This window comes from Hemiscyllium ocellatum, chromosome 18 (assembly GCF_020745735.1).
Source record: "Hemiscyllium ocellatum isolate sHemOce1 chromosome 18, sHemOce1.pat.X.cur, whole genome shotgun sequence".
NCBI lineage: Eukaryota > Metazoa > Chordata > Chondrichthyes > Orectolobiformes > Hemiscylliidae > Hemiscyllium > Hemiscyllium ocellatum.
In genome coordinates this window covers 22117054-22139022 of record NC_083418.1, presented here as the reverse complement: position 1 = coordinate 22139022, position 21969 = coordinate 22117054, and the positions used below count along the sequence as shown (strand labels likewise).

The following is a 21969-nucleotide window of genomic DNA, read 5'->3' as shown; positions in this document are numbered from 1 at the left end:
AGATTCAGGGAAGATCCTTTGGCCCTCTCCCTGCATTAACTGATTTTTGCTTAAATTAAAGTCCATTACGTGCCTGAATCCTGTCTGCCTCCTAAGTCTTTCTCCCCAGGTGGAGTGTCTCACTCCTACAGAAATGAATTCAACCATTGTAACCATCTATTCCCTTCATCCTCATATGTTTCTTATAGCTTCCCCTTATATGCATTAAAACTATTTGTTTCAATCACTCTCTTGTAGCCAGTTCCGTGTTCTTACCATTCTTTAGGTGATGGAGTTTTTTTTGTGTGAATTTCCTATTGGATCAAGTGGTCAGGCCACTGGTCACACTCATTCAGCATCCCGTAACACTGATTTGTAGGATTGCGGAAAATTTCCTAATAACCTAAATTAAATAGCTCTGTACATTGATTCATACAAACATTTGAAATAAGTACAGGCATAGACCAGTCATAGAGCTGTACAGCATGGAAACACACCTCTCAGTCCAACTCTTCCATGCTGACCAGGCATCCTAAACTAATCTAGTCCCATTTGTCAGCATTTCACCTAAATGCCTCTAAACCCTTCCTCATCATGTACCCATCCAAACACCTTTTAAATGTTATAATTGTCAACAGCTTATAAAACAGTAATTTCTGCTCTAAGAATTCAAGGAAGTCAGCTCCAGCACTGAAAAGAACAAAAAGGGAGTAGTTCTTACAGCCACAAGTTTCTCCCATCCTCCATTTTGGATTATCCAGAATCCAGTCAAATCCCTCATGTTGCTCTGCCATTGGCAACAAAGAGCTAATTAGCTTATTCCATAGTTTCAGGGTAACTATACTTGGTAGCTGGCAAATCTAATCAGTTTTAATCCAAGTGGAAAATATAGGTGTTTCAGGCAGGCACTGTTTATCTCCTGATGTCCATAGTGACGTTAAGAACTCCATACTGTTCCAAAGAAAGGAAGTAAAAGGAGGAATTAAGAATTTCTCTGTGTCCTTGGTATATGTTTGAGGGGATACCGAAAACCAAACTGCTGTAATTGGGCATCCGTAAGATTGTCTTTGAGCAATGGGCCCATTTGGGTTTCTGATGTTAACAGCTCACTGCACTGGACCTGTTGTAGAGTATCAAAGCTATATAATTTCTGGCTTTCTGAACCATCCCATCACTACACCGCCTGTCAATTTAGGATTTGCTGAGCTTCAGCAGAATATGTATCTAACAGCAGCCTCAGGATGGTACGCATCTGTTTTGAGTTTTTCATTGTTTGAATGTCTTTGTTTCCCTTTGTTCAGCAATTTCACTGATCGCTACACTCAGTGTTCACCAGCTTTAATGTCCAGACATAAAGTAGACTTTCAACTGAAGCCCAGAGGGTTTTAGAGGAAACTAACAGGATAATATATATATGTTGGTATTGGAGCATGTTTTTCTCCAGGGTGAAAATAGATGTCTACTCTAATACTTTAAAAGTGTAGTTAAGAGAATTGCAGCAGATATCACGGTATTGCTAATGGTCAACTGGTTAATGCCAATGTCAAATCATATTGGAGAAGCTTTCAAAATATATTATGCTTTCTAGCTTCTGGGTAGAATATAAGAGTTCACACTCCAAACCCCTTGTTTTGTGTAGGTGAACTGTGAGCAGTATCCTTGGATATAAGAGGGACAAGAATACCTTCTGCTAATGGTATTTTCAATTTGTTTTTGGCTCGTGTTTAAAAAAACACATCATTAAGATTCATTATAACCCAGTTATGACCATCACTTGGATTAACCTCCAAGGTCCTTGCCAGTGCCACTCACTGTCCTTCCTTAGACATATTAGACCCATATCAGGATTTCCTTATCATCGCTCAGCCCTAGTCTTTTGAATTCTCTACATAACAGCACTGTTGCAATATTTTCCTGTGGTCCAAGAATTGTGGAACCACGACAGTGTGGAAACAGGCCATTCGACCCATTGAGTCCACACTGACCCTCTGAAGAACATTCCCCACTCCTGCCACAATATCCCTGTAGCCCTGCATTTCCCATGGCTAATCCACATAACCTGCACATCCTTGGACACTATGGTCAATTTCTCATGGCCAATCCACCTGACCTGCACAAGTTTGGATTGTGGGAGGAAGCTGGAGCATCCAGAGGAAAACTACACGCATATGGGGTGAACGCGCAAACTCCCCTCAGACAGTCGCCCAAGGACGTGGGACCCTGGACTGTGAGGCAGCACTGAGCCACCAGCTGATCAAGAAGCAAACTCACTATCACTTGCTCAAGCATTACTAGGGATAAGCAATAATGATGATCTTGCCATTGGACAGCATATATCAAGAACAAATTGTAAAGGAATTTTTAAAAAATCTACTGGGCAGACCTTTACCTCTCTGCAATGCAGCATCAGTTAGCTATAGATAGCCATTGTTTCTGTCATTTTGTTGTCTTAGGCACATTTCTCGCAACCAAACATTAAAGTTGGCTATTGCAGTTAGCCATGTGTTAAAAGAGCTTGACCACTTCTTTGTATTGGGTTTCCATGCCAGAATCGTGAATAGTTAACTATGGCTCAGTGGACAGTACTCTTGCCTCTGAGTCAGAAGGTTAAGGCTTCAAGTTACAAGAAGCTAGACTGACAGAGTGTTGCTGAAAGAGTCAATGGTACTACCTCACACAGGAGATGCTTCCTTTCTCAGATGCATATAAAAGGCCCTATAGCATTATTTCATAGAAAGGCATGGAACTTGCTCCATTATTCCAGTAAATATTTATCAAGTAATTGATTGGGTAACACAGAACTTTAACATTGCTAAAAATAATGTTTCTTTTAATTTTTTTTCTGGTGAGTGAAAGGCAAAAAACATTGACTTCATAACAGTTTTTAATCATGTTCAATACCTCAATCAACATTGCTGAAACAACTTATTCTGTTATTCTATAGCTGTTTGTGAGAGCTTGCAGTGCACAAATGGGCTGTCCTGTATCCCCTTGAACAACAATGACCACACTACAAAAGCAGTGTGGCTGCAAAGACTTTCTGACATCGAGAATGGTGCTAAATAAATGCAAGTCTTTCACATTAGCCCTACCTTTGATTTTCTGGGAATGTACCGAGTCACTGGTCTCGAAATGTTAACTGTTTTCTCTCCAGAGATGCTGCCAGACTTGCTGAGTTTCTCCAGCAATTTCTGTTTCATGACAGTTCCAATACATTTGCTTAGCATCAAGATCAGCTCTGAATTCTCTCTGGTTATCTTAAACCTGAGCTTGTAATTGGCTCAACATTATATCGTTCGAACAAAAGCAAATGAGAACAGACTTAAGTTCATCCAGGCTCTGGATCCAGTTCACACTTTTTTTTTCATCCTCAATATTTCATTTATTAATAATGTAAAAATGCTTTCAAGGCTTAGAGTTTTTTTCTTACGACAACTTCTTAAGAAATAAGCGGATGAGAGTAGAATCTATCTCTGAGTGTCATGCAGTGGACAGCACTCCCAGGTTATGTAACCATTACAGCAGGGAAACTAAATAACATCTCACTGGTATACTTGACAATCTTACATATCCATAATGTCAATATTGCAGGATAGTGATAATGAGAATAATCCTACCATAGTGAGTCACTAAAATGTGAGGCATCTGATAAAGGAGCATAATTTACGATTCATTTATTGAAAAAGAAGGGCAAGGATTTTAACCCCAGAAAATGGTTAAAAGGCAAATGGAATGATAAGGTTTATTGGTAAAGGTAAGAGTACAAATGAAAGAGAATTATCATACATTGTAGGCATACCTGACTGAAGTATTGTATCTAATCCTGGACACCATGCCTTAAAAAAGTTCTGGAGGCTTTAGAGAAGGCCCACAAAAGACTAATGAAGATGGTTGCAAGGGTGAGCAATTTCAGTGACATGCATAGATTGGCCAAGTTCAAACTGTTTGCTTTCGAGAGAGGAGGCTCAGAGAAGCTTTGACTGATGTGTTCAAATTTATGAAGAGTCTAAAGTTAGAGAGAAGCCGTTATATAAAGTGTTTGGCAAAATAACCAACAACAACATGAAGGAAAGACTTTTCTCATGCAGGTTGTCATAGTCCTGGAGGTATACACTCTCATTAGAGAGAGACAACTGGTGGTGCTTTAACCAGAGTATCAGCACGCCTCAGGTAACTGGAGAGGTTGGGAAAGAGAGTTCTTCATGGTGACCTTGGCTGGTGCAGGAATTGAACTTGTGATGTTCGTTTTATTCTGCATCACAAACTAGCTGCCCAGTCAACTGTGCTTAGTGACCAAAATTAGAAATTGCTGGAAAAGCTCAGCATCTGTATGGAGAAATCAGAGTTCTGAAAAAGGGTCCCTCAACCCAAAAAATTAACTCTGATTTCTCTCTACAGATGCCGCCAGACCTGGTGAGCTTTTCCAGCAATTTCTATTTTTGTCTCTGATTTACAGCATCCGCAGTTTTTAGTTTGTCTTGTGCAATCAGTGATTAGAATCCACAATACACTACCTGAGAGTGGGGTGGAGAGAGAACGAGCCAGCATTTTCAAAATACAAGTGGGATGAAAGTCTGAAAAGACGAAAGTTACAGAACTATGGGGAAAGTAAGGAGAGGGGGACTTAATAAGGTTGTTCTTGCTGAGAGCAGCTTTAGACTGAATCTCACGCTGCTGTAACCATTCCCCGATTATGTTTCTTGCGTGGTAAGTTGCTGATGCAGGTCAGTTTTCAATGGGCAGCTGCTGGTGCAGAGGATATGCTTTAGCCTGAGGACGAGAATGTGGCAGTTGTATTGTTTACTGACAGTTTTAGATCCTTACCAACAGCTCAATATGCTCAGCATATCTAATCTGATAGGTGGGGAGAAGAGCTAGAGGTATTTTAAAAGTTTTTGAAGTATCAACTGAATATAAAACAATATTATGGATTCAGGCTTCTATCCAATTCTTCGGCAGAGAGCTAGCATTAGCTTTAATCAAGCATTAGTGTCAATAGGTTGGTGTAGACTTGATGGGCTGAAGGACCTCTTCTGTGCTGCATGTGTCTACAACTCTAAATGGTTATGGCACAACATCAAATAGGCCAGACTATTTAGGAAATATGTTAGAAAGCACTTCTACATCCAAAGGATGGTAGCTACAAAGGGGTGGCATGGTGGCTCAGTGCACAGCACTGCTGCCTCATAACTCCAGGGACCCAGGTTCGATTCCCACCTTGGACAACTGTCTGTGTGGATTTTGCACATTCTCCTCATGTCTGTGGTTTCTTCCCACAATCACAAGATATGCAGGTTAGGTGAATTGGCCATGCTAAATTGCCCGTAGTGTTCAGGGATGTATCGGTTCGGTGCATAACTCAGAGGTAAATGTAGGGGAATGGGTTTGGGTGGGATATTCTTCGGAGGGTTGGTGTGGACTTGTTGGGCCAAAGGGCCTGTTTCCATACAGTAGTGATTTTCATTCCAGATGTTTGAAAATATCTTCCACAAATGGCAAAGGATGTTGGATCACTTGTTAATTTTAAATCTGAGATTCTTTTGTTAAGCATAGGTATTAAGGGTTAGGCCACAGATCAACCATAATCTCATTGAATGGTTGAACAGGGTCAGGGAGCTGAATGGCCTAGTCCAGTTGCTATGTTCCTAAATATGATTCTTACATATTTAACAACACAAATGGGGAATGGCTGACTGTTCGTTCACAGGAACACTGTAATATATCAGATTTATTCATGTTAATTTTATTGCTGAAGAGATGCTGACAACCCATCTATTCTCAATGATATTTCAAACCCATTTAACCCCTACTTCTAGTTACCTTCTAGTCTGCTCCCACAGAGAGCTATTAAATTCCACCCATAGATGGCAGGAAACATTGGTAGGCATGTTGCAAAAACATATCATACAGATGAGGAGACTGTAAGTAAGGTTCTTTTATATTTTCCCAATGGCAGAAGGGTTGCTAACCATTTTTAAGAGCTTTTATTATTCCATCACGGGATGAGGGCATCACTGGTTAGGCCAGCATTTATATCCAGTTAAGAGTCCGACTACATTGCTGTAGGTCTGAAGTCTTATGTAGGCCAGCCCAGGTAAGGATGACAGTTTCTATCCCTAAAGGGCATTAGCAAACCAATGCAAAAAAACTAAAGGTGACATGTGGGGCTTTTATTAATGTAACAAGTTATTGTAGTATGGAATTCACTAACTCAGAGGGATGAGGATGGGGGTGCAATGGAAATATTCAGAAGTGAACTGGTTAATGGTTGAAGTGAAAAAGAGGACTGAATTCTGCGGTGATGCCTTATATGAGTCTGAGAAAATTTTATTTTGAAATGGCATGTTAAAAAGAAAAAGAAACTGGATTTTATTTTGTTGTTGTCTTAAGAGCTAGTGTGTTGTATTTTGGGAAAAGTACAATATGTGAAAAACATCTGATTGACATTTCCACTGTGGGTTATTTACATAAGAGTACATAGATTTTGCAACCTATAAACAAACCATTCAGCTGAAGTCAAGCTGAGTGAAAAATTCCCTCAAGTCATTGAGATTATGATGTCCATAAACTTACAGACTCAGAACAAAGCCAAATGGCGAACAGGAAATCTGTTGTATATGCAAATCATGCATCAATGGAAAAAAACACACCAGGATAGCAAGGAAAACTTTGTTTGCACTATAGATAATTTTAATGGTGAAACTGAATGGTAAAATTAAGTAATAACATCATTGCCAATTAATGAGAATGGATTTCATTAGCTTTGTTTGTTGTTACTTTCTTTAGCATACCAAGAGAAGTATATAATAGGAATGATTTTCCTCTTAGTGATATTTATAGGAAGTGCCAAGAGTACCCTATGAAATGTTGAGCTAATTGCCCATTTCCTTTTGGCTAAGTGGCATTTTTGATGAATTCCATGGAAGATTTCCCACCATGGCTCATGAAGACACTTTGTCACTCAATCTTCGCTGCTCCATCATTAATTACACACCAGTTCTTAGAGTTATAGAGTCATAGAGTTGTACAGTACAGAAACAGACTCTTCGGTCCAACTCATCCATGCTGATCAGATATCCCAACCCAAGCTAGTCCCACCTGTCAGCTCCTGGCTCATATCCCTCCAAACCCTTCCTATTCATATAGCCATCCAAATGTCTTTTAAATGTTGCAATTGTACCAGCCTCCACCACTTCCTCTGGCAGCTCATTCCGTGCACCCTCTGCGTGAAAATGTTGCCACTTACGTCCCTTTTATATCTTTCCCCTCTCACCGTAACCTATGCCCTCTAGTTCTGCACTCCCCCATCCCAGGGAAAAGACTTTATCTATTTATCTTATACATGCCCCTCATAATTTTGTAAATCTCTATAAGGTCACCCCTCAGCCTCTGACACTTCAGGGAAAACAGCCCCAGCCTGTTCAGCCTCTCCCTATAGTTCAAATCCTCCAACCCTGGCAACATCCTTGTAAATCTTTTTTGAACCCTTTCAAGTTTCGCATCTTTCCGATATACAATATTCCAACTATGGCCTAACAAATGGCCTGTACAGCTGCAACATGGCCTCCCAATTCCTGTACTCAATACTCTGACCAATAAAAGAAGGCATACCAAGTGCCTTCTTCACTATCCTATCTACTTGTGACTCCACTTTCAAGGAGCTATGAACCTGCACTCCAAGGTCTCTTTGTTCAATGATACGTTTGCAGAGGTTGAGGCTCTCGCCACTGTTGGGGTCTCGGGTGTTCATGGTGCAGGCGCCATATTTAAACCTCAAGCTGCAAATCACTTCCAATGCTGCAAGCAGGGACTGCACTCCAAGGTCTGCTGCTTGAGTGTTATTACAGAGGACATGGCTGAGAAAGGGAGGTTAGTTCCCTGGTTCGCTGGCAGGGGCCTGGAGGTCCTGGTGGATGGGCTGGTGAGGAGAAGGACAGTTCTTTATCTTATGTTCCAGTCTCCCCTGCTACAAGAAAGATGTTGTGAAACTTGAAAGTGTTCAGAAAAGATTTACAAGAATGTTGCCATAGTTGGAGGGTTTGGGCTATAGGGAGGGTTTAGGCTATATCCATAACATATGCATATTTTTGTAAGAAAGCTGCATAGATCTGGCACAGTGTTGTACTAATTAGGTCAGAGCTAGAATGAACCAAAAGAAAGTCAAGACGTTTTCTATAAGGGCAGAGTGTAAAACCATTGCTGAAGTGACAACCATGATCAATTAGAACAACATAAATTGCAAATTCATTTAAATAGATTGCATCTTTTTGTGTTTAAAAGTAACAACTTAAAAATAGAAAACATTTTTAAATTAAACTGAGTGACTGTGAGTAACCCTTAGTTTGTTGTATGATCAAAGGAGGGAAACGGACTGGAACAGTTCAGTGATCAAAACCAGAGAGGTCAGTACACCATCAGCTTCTCAGTCATCCATGATGCCCTCGTGAACTCTGCATTTGTTCTGCAGGTTGGATGTGACCTGAGACAAGCCTTCTGTATTGAACTCCCAAATTTTCATTGAAACATTGTGGAAGAAGTCATGCTGGTGATGTTAGTGCCTTGAAGGAGAATGTGTCCCCATTCGCAAAGCCGTATCTCCCAATGTCAAACCAAATGGACTTGACAGAAAAAAAGTTGCTTCAAACTGCGTCTGTCAGTTGTTTCAAAAGACGTGAAAGAATCCATGGTAGAAGGGTTGATTCTGTGAATATTGAGTGGAATGTCAAGTGACTTTCAGTGAGCGTTGATTTTTCTTTCAAAATGTAGCACTAATTGATTCAAGGTACAACCCAACCACACTTTGACCTTGACCCACTCTTGTCCATCATTTTTACACTGCTCTTTCTTTCTAATTCACTTTTAACTTCATTGCATTTGTAAGTAAGATGAAAAATGTGACTCTCTTCTCTGAGTGCTGGTCGAAGAATTGTCTTCATTCCTGAATTCTTAATTCATGAACACCCCAAAGTACAATAGAGATTAGAAATATTCGTCAATCTCAACATATAAACAATATTTTTGCATTTCATACCATTGTATTCATATAAATGATGTGAAAAAGGTCTCCCTCAAATAAAAATAATCAAACCCAATGCTTGATTGATCTGACATTCTACATCAACCAAGTATTTTAGTCACATTTCACATTAAAAGATCCTAGTTCTTCTCAAAGACAATATGTTGTCACGTGATGATGAAATGCATTCCTTATTGTTGAAGTACACAAAAAGGTGATTATAGATCTTTAGGCATGTTTTTAATAAATCGGTAGATTGCTAAGAGGAAGAAATTAAATGAAATGTATTTTTCCCTGTCTGGGAGCAGCGGGAGACAGAGCTGAGGTGACGTTGGAGACAAGGAGTTGCGGGAAGGTAAGGACTTGTTATAAATTTGGACAGTAGCTAATTCTGAGATACTACACATATAGTTTCTCCCTCTCACCCACCCTCCTCTAACCAGAAGAAAAAGGACTCTGTAAGGCAAGGTTTTTTTTCTTTCGTATGCTTAAGTACATTGTTTGATTTTAGTTAATTGATATAAAGCTAAGGCTTACAATGGCAGGGGACCTCAGGTCCGTGGCATGTGCCTCTTGCCTGATGGTGAAGTCAGGGAAATGGCTAATGTCCCTGACTCTTACACTTGCAAGAAGGGTGTCCAGCTGCAGCTGCTGTTTGACCGCATGACGGCTCTGGAGCTGTGGATGGACTCACTGTGGAGCATCCACGATGCTGAGGCGGTCGTGGATAGCACATTTAGTGAATTGGTCACACCGCAGGTTAGAATTGCTGAGGGAGACAGTGAATGGGTGACCAAAAGGCAGAGAAAGAGTATGAAGGCAGTGCAGGTGTCTCCTGTGGTCATCTCCCTCCAAAACAGGTATATTGTTTTGGATACCATTGGGGGAGATGGCTCACCAGGTGAGGGCAGCAGTCGCCAGGATCATGGCAACGTGGTAGGCACTGCTGTTCAGAAGGGCGGGAAAAAGACTCATAGGGCCATAGTCATAGGGGATTCTATTGTAAGGGGAGTAGATAGGCGGTTCTGTGGCAGAAAATGATACTGGGGTTCAGAAAAGATTTACAAGGATTTTGCCAGGGTTGGAGGATTTGAGCTATAGGGAGAGGCTGGACAGGCTGGGGCTATTTTCGTTGGAGCGTCGGAGGCTGATGGGTGACCTTATAGAGGTTTATAAAATTATGGGGGTCAATGTATCGTGTAAATAGGCAAAGTCTTTTCCTTGGGGTCAGGGAGTCCAGAAGAAGAGGGCATAGGTTTAGGGTGAGAGGGGAATGACATAAAAGAGGCTTAAGGGGCAAGATTTTCATGCAGAGGGTAGTACGTGTATGGAATGAGCTGTCAGAGGAAGTGGTGGAGTCTGGTACAATTGCAATATTGGTGCCTGGAGTATGATGTTATTGCAATCACAGAGACTTGGTTGAAGGAAGGGCAACTAAATGTTCCAGGATATAGGTGCTTCAGACAGGATAGGGAGGGAAGTAAAAACAGGTGGAGGAGTTACATTGCTGGTCAGGGATGATATTATGGCTGTGCTAAAGGAGGACACTATTGAGGGCTTGAGCAGTTATGGGTAGAGCTGAGAAATAAGAAGGGTACAGTTGCATTGGTGGAGCTGTGTTACAGGCCTCCCAACAGTGAGCATGAGGTAGAAGAACAAATAGGTAAACAGATTATGGAAAGATGTAGAGGCAACAGGGTGGTGGTGATGGGAGACTTTAATTTTCCCAACATTGACTGGGATACACTTTGAGTCAGAGGTCTGGATAGGGCAGAATTTGTATGGAGCATCCAGGGAAGTTTTCTAGAGCAGTATGTCAATAGTCCGACAAGGGAAGGGGGCCATATTGGACCTGGTGTTGGGGAATGAGCCAGACCAGGTGGTAGAAGTTGCAGTGGGGGATTTCTTAGGGAGTAGTGACCACAATTCTGTAAGTATTAGAATAGTCGTTGACAAAGGTGAGAGTGGTCCTCAGGGATGAGTATGAAACTGGGCCAAGGCCAGTTATATCAAAATTAGGCAGGAGCTGGAAAATGTGGATTGGGAGCAGTTATTTGAAGGGAAATCCACATTTGATATGTGGGAGGCTGTCAAAGATAGGTTGAAGATAGTGCAGGATAGGCATGTCCCTTTGAAAACAAGGGATAGGAAAGGCAAGATTCATAAACCGAGGATGACAGGAGAAATCGTGCGACTAGCCAAGAGGAAAAGGGAAGCGTACATAGGGTCCAGGCAGCTAAGAACAGAACAGGCCTTGGAGGAATATCAGGAGAGTAGGACCAATCTTAAGCATGGAATCAAGCGGGCTAAAATAACTTTAGTGAGCGGAATTAATGAGAATCCCAAGGCCTCTTATTCTTATATAAGAAGCAAGAGGGTAACCAGAGAAAGGCTTGGTCCACTAAAGGATAAGGAAGGAAGGTTGCATGTCGAACCTAAGAAACTGGGTGAGATTCTCAATGATTATTTTACACCAGTGTTCACTGAGGAATGGGAAGTGATGAATTCTGAGATGAGAGATAGAGGTTTGTTTAATCTGAATCACATTGACATAAGGAGGGAAGCTGTGTTGGGTAGGCTAAAGGATATTAAGATGGACAAATCCCCAGGACTGGATGGGATCTACCCAGGTTGCTGAGGGAGGCAAGGTAGGAAATACTGGGGCCCTGACAAGTATCTTTGTAGCATCCTTAAATACAGGTGAGGTGCCGAAGGACTGGAGGCTTGCTCATGTTGTCCCCTGTACAAGATGTGTTGTAAGGATATTCTAGGTAATTACAGACCTGTGAACCTGATCTCAGTGGTGGGAAAGTTGCTGGAAAAGATACTGAGGGGTAAAATCTATTTATGTTTGGATAGGAGTGGGCTTATCAGTGATAGGCAACATGGGTTTGTATGGAGTAGATCATGCCTTACCAACTTAATAGAGTTCTTTGAGGAAGTGACCAAGTTGATTGATGAAGGAAGGACTGTAGATGTCATATACATGGATTTCAGTAAGGCGTTTGATAAAGTTCCCCATGGCAAACTAATGAAGAAAGTGAAGTCATATGATGGGCAGGGTGTTCTAGCTCGGTGGATAAAGAACTGGGAGTAATAGGACACACAGAGTAGTAGTTGAAGGGAGTTTCTTGAAATGGAGAAAGGTGACCAGTGGTGTTCCACAGGAATCAGTGCTGGGGCCACTGTTGCTTGTAATATACATAAATGATCTGGAAAAGGGCATTGTTGATCTGATCAGTAAGTTTGCAGACAACACGAAGTTTGGTGGAGTAGCAGAAAGCATAGGGGACTGTCAAAGAATACAGGAGAAGGTAGGTAGACTGGAGAGTTGGGTGGAAAAGTGGCAGATGGAGTTCAATCCTGGCAAATGCGAGGTGATGCATTTTGGAAAGTCTAATTCTAGAGCCAACTATACTGTAAACGGAAGAGCCTTGGGAAAAGTTCATGATCAGAGAGATCTGGGAGTTCAGGTCTATTGTACCCTGAAGGTGGCCGCACAGGTGGATAGAGTGGTCAAGAAGACATGTGGTATGCTTGCCTTCATCAGACAGGGTATTGAGTATAAGAGCTGGCAGGTCATGTTAAAATTGTACAAGACTTTGGTTCAGCCGCATTTAGAATACTGTGTACAGTTCTGGTTGCTACATTACCAAAAGGATGTGGACACTTTGGAGAGGGTGCAGAGAAGGTTTACGAGGATGTTACCTGGTATGGAAAGTGCTAGCTATGAAGAGAGGTTGAGTAGGTTAGGATTGTTTTCATTAGAAAAAAGGAGATTGAGGGGGAACCTGATTGAGGTCTTCAAAATCATGAAGGGTATAGACAGGGTAGATAGAGATAAGCTTTTTCCTAGGGGAGGGATTCAATAACGAGAGGTCATGCGTTCAAGGTAAGAGGTGGAAAGTTTAAGGGGGGATATATGTGGCAAGTACTTTACACAGAGTGAAATAGATGCCTGGAACACGTTGCCAGCAGAGGTAGTAGAGACAGGCACAGTAGATTTATTTAAGGTGTGTCTGGACAGATGCATTAGGTGGGGAGCAGAGGGATACAGATGTTCAGGAATTGGGTGATAGGTTTAGATGGTGTATTTGGATCGGCTCAGGCTGGGAGGACTGAAGGGCCTGTTCCTGGGTTGTAAATTTTCTTTGTTCTTTGTATATACAGTTACTGGGCAAAAAATAGGTTAAAGGAAAGTATTGTTTCATGGTTAGTGTTACAATGACACCAAAATACATTAAATGGAAGCACACCACAAAGGTAATTCCTACAAAAAGATCAATGTGTTCAGTGAAGTGAAAGTTTCTCTTCCTTTTGTGTGCCATGGGTGTTTTATAGCAGTAATGCCTAGCTTATTATCAAACCAATAAGCAGCAGAGAGCTGAAAGCATTCTTGTTCACTCTGAAGGATGCAGAACACCACATTATCAGCTTGTAGTCTCCCAACATGAAGCAACCCGCAGTACAGTACTTGAGTTGCAAAATAGTTAAGCCATTCTGAAAATAATAGAAGCATCTAAACTTCTCTGGATTCTTTTCCCAATGTCCTGATGCTATTCCATGTGACATTAATGATCTGAGCTTTGAGCAATCTAGGAATTTGTGCATAACTTTTCTGGGGTATGGTCAGAGATATGGGAGAATACAATGAGAATGAAAAAAATCTGATTCTCGGTGTTCAGAAAAGAAAGTCTGATTTCCCCTTAAGGGAATCTCACCAGTAAGCAGTAAGGAGCTAATTTTACCTTGTTTCTATGCAGCTCACAATTCTCCGCAGGCAAGGAGGAGAAACTAAACAGCGTCAATTCCAGACTTAAAATGGTCACATGGGACAGTAGCTCATCAGCATCTTCTCTAAGCCTCCGTGTTGGCCTTAATGTGCCAATATCTCAGGGTGTGCTCCATAGCCAGTGACTACCTGCACCCTCTGTCCACAGTAGTTGGCATGGGCAAGATGCCAGTGCCATCACATCATCACAGGCAGTAAGGAGCCTATAAGGAATGCACAGTCACATGCTGACAAGATATGAAACAAGTTTTAGATTCGATATTCTTGCCCCAGTTATGCCTGGTATATACCCAACCCACTTCTGATAACGGTTCTCCAAGTCTGGGTTTTTTTCTCATCTCATGGTTGGGTCTATTGTAGACCAACTGAGATTGTTTTGCTATGATTCCTCAATAATCCAGTTACCATTGAATCAAATGACTACCTGGATTGTGGAATGTGAACCAGCCATTCCCACAGCCTTAATGCTGAAGATAAAGGGTGATTGGCAACATTTAATCAGGTTGTTTTTTTGCTTTGCCAGTACCAGCAATGTTGGGCTGATATCCAAAACATTTTACAAAGCACAGGTTTTGGATGACATTCAAATTGAGTTGTTCCTTTCATTGGGTTCCTCCATTGTCATGACTGAAAAAGATTATGGCCAGGTTAATGATTCAATTTCAAGATCACAAATGGGGGAAAGCCCAGGTAAAATGTCAGTTTCTAATGGATAAAGGTCCAACATCCTTCAGTTCCCTAACTTAAATAACAACACTTTTAATTAACTGAACATTTGTTGAAAGGGTAGCTTACAATGAAATTGCAAGACTTGTGATTCTGAAAATAATGAGAGGACAAAATTAGATATTCTGTAACTGAACTCATGCAGCATTTAAAATGAAATTGATGAACTGATGGTGCACGTAGAAATGCATGAGCATGCTATGACAGCCATCAGAAAGGGATTTGAATATTGAAGGATACAGGACATTACAAAGGACATGAAACTTGGAAAATGTGGAGGAATGGCTCTGTTAATCATTGATTGTATTAGCAGAGTTGAGAGGGATGGTCCAAGTTCAGAAACCCAGAATGTCGTGGCATTTTGGGTAGAGATGGCTAGAAGTCAATTGCAAAACTGGACTATATGCCCCTAATAATAATAACATGGTGGGTTGGAGTATAAAGGAAGAAATAATAGGAGCCTGGAAATAATATAAGTGGCAGATAAATTGCATGTATATTTTGTTTTGATCTTTATTGTAGATAATACAGGTGATTTTTCCAGCAATAGCTGTAAATCAGGAAGTTTAAAGGTAGGGAGAAACTCAAGAAAATTACAATAACTGGAAGATGGAACTAAGAAAATTGTTGGAAGTGCAGGCTAACAAATCTCTGGAGTCTAAAAGAAGTAGCTAGTGAGATCATTGATGCTTAGGTTTTCATTTTCCAAAATTCTCTAGATTCCTGGAAGGTTTCATTAAATTGGAAAATAATGAATGTAACTTTTATTAAAAAAAAAGAAACTGAAAGTGGGAAACAGCAAGCCAGTTAGCTTAACATCTGTCAATGGGAAGATGTTGGAAGCTCTCATTAAAGATATTATAGAAGGACATGTTGGTAAGCTCAGCTAATTAGGCAGAGTCAACATGGTTCGGAGTTCTTTGAAGAAGTAACATATGTTGTGGATGAAGGGGAAGTAGAGGACATATTCAGATTTCCAGAAGGCATTTGTTAAAGTGTCATATAAAAAAATGAATAAAATGTTCAAATGCAGGGATTTTGGCATGGGTAGAAGATTAGCGAGACGAAAGGAAGTGGTAGATGCAGGTACAGTTACAACATTTAAAAGACATTTGGATTATTAGATCAATAAGAAATGTTTGGAGGTATATGGGCCACTCGCAGGTCTCGGTAGTTGAGTCTGGGATTATGGTCGGCATAGACTGGTTGGACCGAAGGGTCTGTTTCTGTGTTGTATGACACAATGCTTCTATGTCGGGAAACAGATTAGACATAAGTGGCTCATTTTCTGATTGGCAAGATGTAATGTGTAGTGTGCCACAGGGCTCAGTACTGGGGCCTCAACTGTTTACAATTTATATAAATGACATGAAACAGAAGGCACGGTTGTCAAATTAGCTGGTGACACAAAGATAGGTAGGAAAGTAAGTTGGGAAGAGGACTTTATGAGATTGCAAAAGGATGTATGGATAGGTTGACGGAGTATGCATAGATCTGGCAAATGGAGTACAGTGTGGTAAAATGTTAAATTATCTGTTATTTAAATTGAAAGAAATTGCAAAGTTCTGAAATGTGGAGCGACTTAGATGTCCTACTGCAAGAATTGCACAAGGTTAGTTCTGCATGTTCAGCAAGTAATTAGGAAAGTTAATAGAATGTTATCATTTATCAAGTGGGGGAATTGAATACAAAAGTATACCAATTATACTGTGATCACTATGGTCTCTTTATTTAAGGGATAATGTAAATGAGTTGAAAGCAGTTCAGAGAAAGTTTACTAAACTGCTATCAGGAATAGCAGGTCATCTTATAAGGAAAGGTTGCATGGGGTGGGCTTGTAACCAATGGAGTTTAGAACAGTAAGAGGCAGTTTTATTGAAAAGTATAAGAAACTGAAGGGTCATGACAGGTTAGGTGCAGAGAGGATGTTTCCTTTTATTGGAGAACCTTGAATTAGGGGTCACTGCATTAAAATAAGAGATCACCCATTTAAAACAAAGAAAAAGGGAAATGGATTCTCTTCTTCAAAAGGCAGTTGGACCAGAGTCTTTGAATATTTTTAAGACCAACTAGCTAAATGGGAATCATTGTCAGCATGGACCAGTTTGGGCTGAAGGGCCTATTTCCATGCTGTATTACTCCATGCCTCTATGATTCTACTCTAATAATTGAAATGGAATTTGGGGAAAGAGTGCATATGGTCCTCTTACTGGCCTTGTTCCATCAGGCTTGCTGCACTTGACAATGACGGACATCACAGTCAAACCTGATTCTTCGTTAGAGGCCATAGTTCCCTCTCTTGCCATCCAGGACAAAGATCATCCATCCCTTTCCGAGTGCAAATTTCTTTTGGATGGAGGCTGGGCAACAATGGTGGCAGGAATAGGTTTTTACCCAGCATAGGCCGATGGCATTTTGTTGGCTTCTGTCAACCCTGAAATGGCTGCTCTATTTCTGTGAAATCTGTCGCAAAAATCATGTTCCTTATGAGATGACCACAAAACTTGGAAAATCTTGTGCATTGCTAGTGGAAGTCCAGAGTAGTTCATTCCCAAAGGATGAGTGCTCCATTTCTTGTTATGAAGCTACTTAATTTCCCTGATTATACCCTAATGTTCCAAACGCACGAATTCATTTTCTACTGACAGCAAAATTAATGTGGGTGAAAGGGATAAGTCCTGAGTGAATAAAAACAAATAATTGCCTCATATTTGATTGTAACCATCCTACTTAGGACATTTCTATTCTTTGCAACTTGTATGCATTTGTGTTAAAAACAAAGTGTTTTTAAGGTTTTGAATCTTAGCCACGGAAACAATTGTTCAATTGTGAATCTCACATGAACAGAGCAAATAGCATATGGAGCATTTAATCAATGATTAGAGGTTCCAACCAGACAGTTTCATTTCTTTGCTGATGACGGAAATCACTCAACAATCATGTAGTCCTACAAAATTGAAAGCATTTTTAATGAGACATCTTTTGCAATCCTGGAGAATTTAGTATGCCTTGTATCATTGATACCCAGGGTCTGCCTGTTAGATATTAACCTTAGACAATGCCAGAACACTACATGAACTTTAAAGGTCTCAATTAACATTAAAGCAACGTTCCCCAATATGTACACTTCCCTCTAATCAATTATTGGTCAATAGAATTTGAAATTAAACATGAATTAGCGGGACTCCTTTCGCTGTAAATGTCACTACAAGCCTTTGGTTAAAGGAAAGCCATTCACAAAATAGATTGCATTTGACTGTGTGCCATTGCTATAGAAACAAGAACCACTTACTAAAGCTGCTAGATCCTTTGATCTTTGTACAATGACTTTTGGAGCCTTTCATTTACTCATTGATTTGTACAGGCCTACATTAATGCACGTACAAACATAGGATTCGGCTCTTCAAATCTGCTCTGCCGTTCAAGTACTATATGGCGGATCTGTATCTTAACCCGATTAGTCTTGGCTCCGTATCTCCTGATATTTTAATCTGAGAAACATCTTATTAATTTCAGTCTTGAACGCTACAATGGATCTAACACCCTTAATGAGCAGAGGGAAAGTTCCAAATTTCTACAGTAAGCACAAAATACTGTGCATATTCAAAATCCAAAATGATTGTGATGAAAAGTCAGCATGGTGAAATGTCCCAGAGCTTCCAATTTTTAGACACTCTGAGACCAGACCTATATTCAGAGCTACATGTTGAGATCCATCAAAAGGCACGACACTCTGATACTGTGGAAATTCTGTTTGAACTTCCATTAGGCAATTCTCTTTTATCTTTGGACACTCTGAGAAAATACTTTGGACTGTTTTCATTCACTTACCTGGACTTCCACTTGGCTAAGTCCCGACCATTACTCCTGACCAATCCCGATTTTCCCTGAAGTTCCTCCTGACCCCTTAGCTCCTTCCTGACAACCGACAATACCTGAATTGGCCCTGCCCTTCTGACCCCCCCCCCCCCCCCACCCCATCCCTGAATACCTGTCTACACCCCACTGAGTTTCAGAGTCATCCTGACACCCTTCCCAGTTCTCATGATATCCTCAAGCCCTCTATGCCCTGAAGAGTCCCTTGCCCCCGACTCATTTCTTCAATTCTCCTGCTGGCTCCCCAAATACCTCCTGGTCCACTTGACTCCCTCCTGACCTAGAAACCATCCCTAAATTCCAGAATCCCCATTAACCTCCCAAATATCTCCTGACCCTCCTCTGACTCCTTCCTGACCCCAGACGCTAACTCTGACCTCCTGACTTCCTCATCCCTCATTCCCTACCTTGATACCTTTCCAACTTGACTACTCACTATGTGTGTGTGTGTGTGTGTGTGTGTGTGTGAATTTCTCACCATCAGGTGTAATTTGGATGCTCCAGGAATGGTTGGAGGCATTGCACACCCCATTCATGGGGTTATCTGACTTTAGTAGTACTGCTGGTCTGAATTTCACAGCTTGGGCATTGATGCCTACTTCTCTAAGAAATGGTCTGAACCAGGCCAGTAACAGTAGGTAGCTGCAAAAGATTAACTGGCAGCAGTGACCATTCTACCCAACTCCCTTATGTGGTTGTCATCAGCAGCTCTGTTTAGCTTCACTGAAACTTGTAGAAACAAGCAGATTCCAGAGGCTCCCATCTGGAAACATTGACACCAGAAATTTGTATTATCAAGTCCATTAGGAGATAGACCAGCAATAAGACCCAGACTCAGTGTTGCTTTCTTCGTCTACCCAGTAATTACCTTGGCTTCAACTGTTCGCAGCCTATAACTGTTAATTAGCTGTGGCATTTCCTGCCCTATCCCCATCAAATATGAGCTATGAGTTTAATAATGCCGGCAATGTGTAGTGAGGTGGAGATGCCAACTAATTTGGAAAACTGGTTGGGTGTTCTTCAGCCATTGTAGAAAGCTTTTTTTTAAATCTCCTCCTTCTGGAAACAATACAGCTAAATATTCTGCTCTTTTATATTCAATTGGTTAAAAATGTAATACTGCTCAACACAGAACCAGCTGACTAGAGGTAGCTTCTTGGTCAACTTACCAGACTCATCATGTTGACCTTTCTTGCATGAGTGCATTAAGGAAAATGAGGTGCTGTCTAAACTTTCCTCACCAAATAAGTCTCTCGTCCCAGGAATTGTTCGAGTGTACCTTCTCTGAACTGTTTTTAATGCAATTCTGTTCTTTCTTAAATAAGGAGACAGAACCTGGACACAACTCTCTAGATGTGGTCTCAGCAATACTGTTACAAAATATCCCAACTTTTATATTCCATTCTCCTTGCAATAACCAACCACTTTTCAACTTCCTGATCACTTGCTGTACCTGCACACTAATTCTTTGTGATTCATGTGCTGGTGTGCACATATACACTTGATCCCTCACTCTATTATTTGGTTTAAAGTCCCCTCTCCACCCTTGCTACACAACTTGTCACAATGCCGGACCAAGTACGATTCAGTTGAAGTCTATCTCAGTAGAATCTCTCTCACTTACCCCAGTACTGGTGCCAGTGCCTCACGAATTGAAACATCAATTGAAACCGACTTCTCTGACCCCAATCTTTGAGACATGCATGTAAATCTTTAATCATCTTTACCCTGTGCTCATGGCATGGTTAATAATCCAAAGGTTGTATCTTTGAGGCTTTTCTTTGTAAATTTAGATTAGATTAGATTCCCTACAGTGTGGAAACAGGCCCTTCGGCTCAGCAAGTCCACAACCACCCTCCAAAAAGTAACCCACATACCTACTCCCTACCAATGCACCTACCACTATTGGCAATTTAGCATGGCCAATTCACCTGACCCACACATCTTTGGACTGTGGGAGGAAACCAACGCAGGCAAACTCCACGCAGACAGTTGTCCAAGGCTGGGATTGAACCTGGGTCCCTGGTGCTGCGAGGCAGCAGTGCTAACTACTGAGCCAATGTGCCGCCCCTAAATGCAAAGACGCTCTGAAGAGATGTCCTTGTCCTACCTATATCTTTAGTACCTAATTGCACTCAGGACCACTGGAATCTCCCCCTCCCAGTGCAGGGTTCTTGCTGGCCCAGAGGAGACATTCCAAATCCTGGCATTGGACAAATAGCACAGCTGTCTGGTCTCTCAATGTAGACTACGGATAATTACCAATTCCCTGACAATACTGCCCTTCCTACCACTCCATTCCTATCTAGAACCCCCTGCTTGACTGGCCTCATCTACCATGCTACCACAGTCATTTTGCTCATTCATCCTGCTGCCTCCACCTTATTCCAATCAGGGTGCAAGCACCTCAAATCTGTTGGACTGTTCTGAAGAAAGACCATCAACTGGAAGTATTTAATGTGCTCTTTTCCCACATATGTTGCCTGATGGGATGAGCATTTATAGTGTTTTCTGTTTTTATGGCCACTGCCAGAGTAATCATCCCCCTGGTGCAAGGCACCAGGTCAGATTGAAGAGTCGGCATTGGTCGATCATCAACTTAATGATGAATCTGAGTAACCTGAGCAATTGCTTCTGACTCATACAAATTTATGAGCATTGCTCCCAGAAAACTCATGGCTATAGAATCTTCAACGGGGCCTCTCTCCTCCTCTTCATCCTTGTAAGGCCTTGATGAATAGATCTCTTATTATCAATATTTTATTACCCTTCATTTAATGTGCCCCAGTATCCCAAATTGTTTTTTATTGACAATGATAATGAGCTGAATCTTATGTTTTGTTTTCACAGAGCCCAAAGTGTGTCTAATTTGTTGGAGGATTTGTCCATAAGGTCTAATGGTTAACCTGCCAAACTCACCACATTAGTTACCTACCCTGCTCCTCTTCCATCTGACTTTTACCCCATCTTAACAGGCACTGTTTCCCAGAACAACTTGCCATTCATTGGGTATCTTCCCACAGACCAGTATCCCTTGTGCCCATGCCATCTTTAAAAAGGAGCTGTGCACTCAGACAACTGTTGGCAGTCTGGCGGTACCTGTCACTGAGAACATTTAGTGGCACTGCAGACACGAAGCCACGTCACGTAGATGGCACTGCCACTCTCGTTTACACACACAACTCCATTCACTCAATCTCATTGCTGTTTACTAACCAGAGCATACACTTGCCCCGTCTGTAACTAATAGCATCTGAACATAGTCAGTGCTACTCTGTCCCCATTGTATACCTGCATTCTGTCCAGTCAGGAAAGGTCACATACAGGCAAGTAATCGGACAATTCCAAACATAAGCTTTGATTTACCGAAATTTAAAGAAACACGAACAAAACCAGGAGGGACTGAAGTTCAATCCCGTCGTGCAAGCTAGATTTCGGCATCATGACCAAGAAATAATTCACAGTCTTCAATTCTCTGCTGCACCCAGCTCGCACCTATTGGAACCAGGTGGGTGGCACAGTGGCTCAGTGGTTAGCACTGCTGCCTCACAGCATCCCTGCATCGGTCAGTGGGGGTTGT

The 21969-nt window shown here is 41.4% G+C and overlaps 1 protein-coding gene across 1 annotated transcript in view; it reads left to right on the top strand.

The window, feature by feature from the left end:
- Window positions 1-21311, top strand: part of LOC132824364 (activating molecule in BECN1-regulated autophagy protein 1-like) — a 446197-nt gene extending 424886 nt beyond the window's left edge. Inside the window, exons 19-20 of the mRNA XM_060838755.1 lie at window positions 9304-9350; window positions 21240-21311. Of these exons, the coding sequence (XP_060694738.1) occupies window positions 9304-9350; window positions 21240-21257 (65 nt within the window). The 3' untranslated portion in view covers window positions 21258-21311. The remainder of the gene's footprint in view (window positions 1-9303; window positions 9351-21239) is intronic.
- The last annotated feature ends 658 nt before the right edge of the window (window positions 21312-21969 follow it).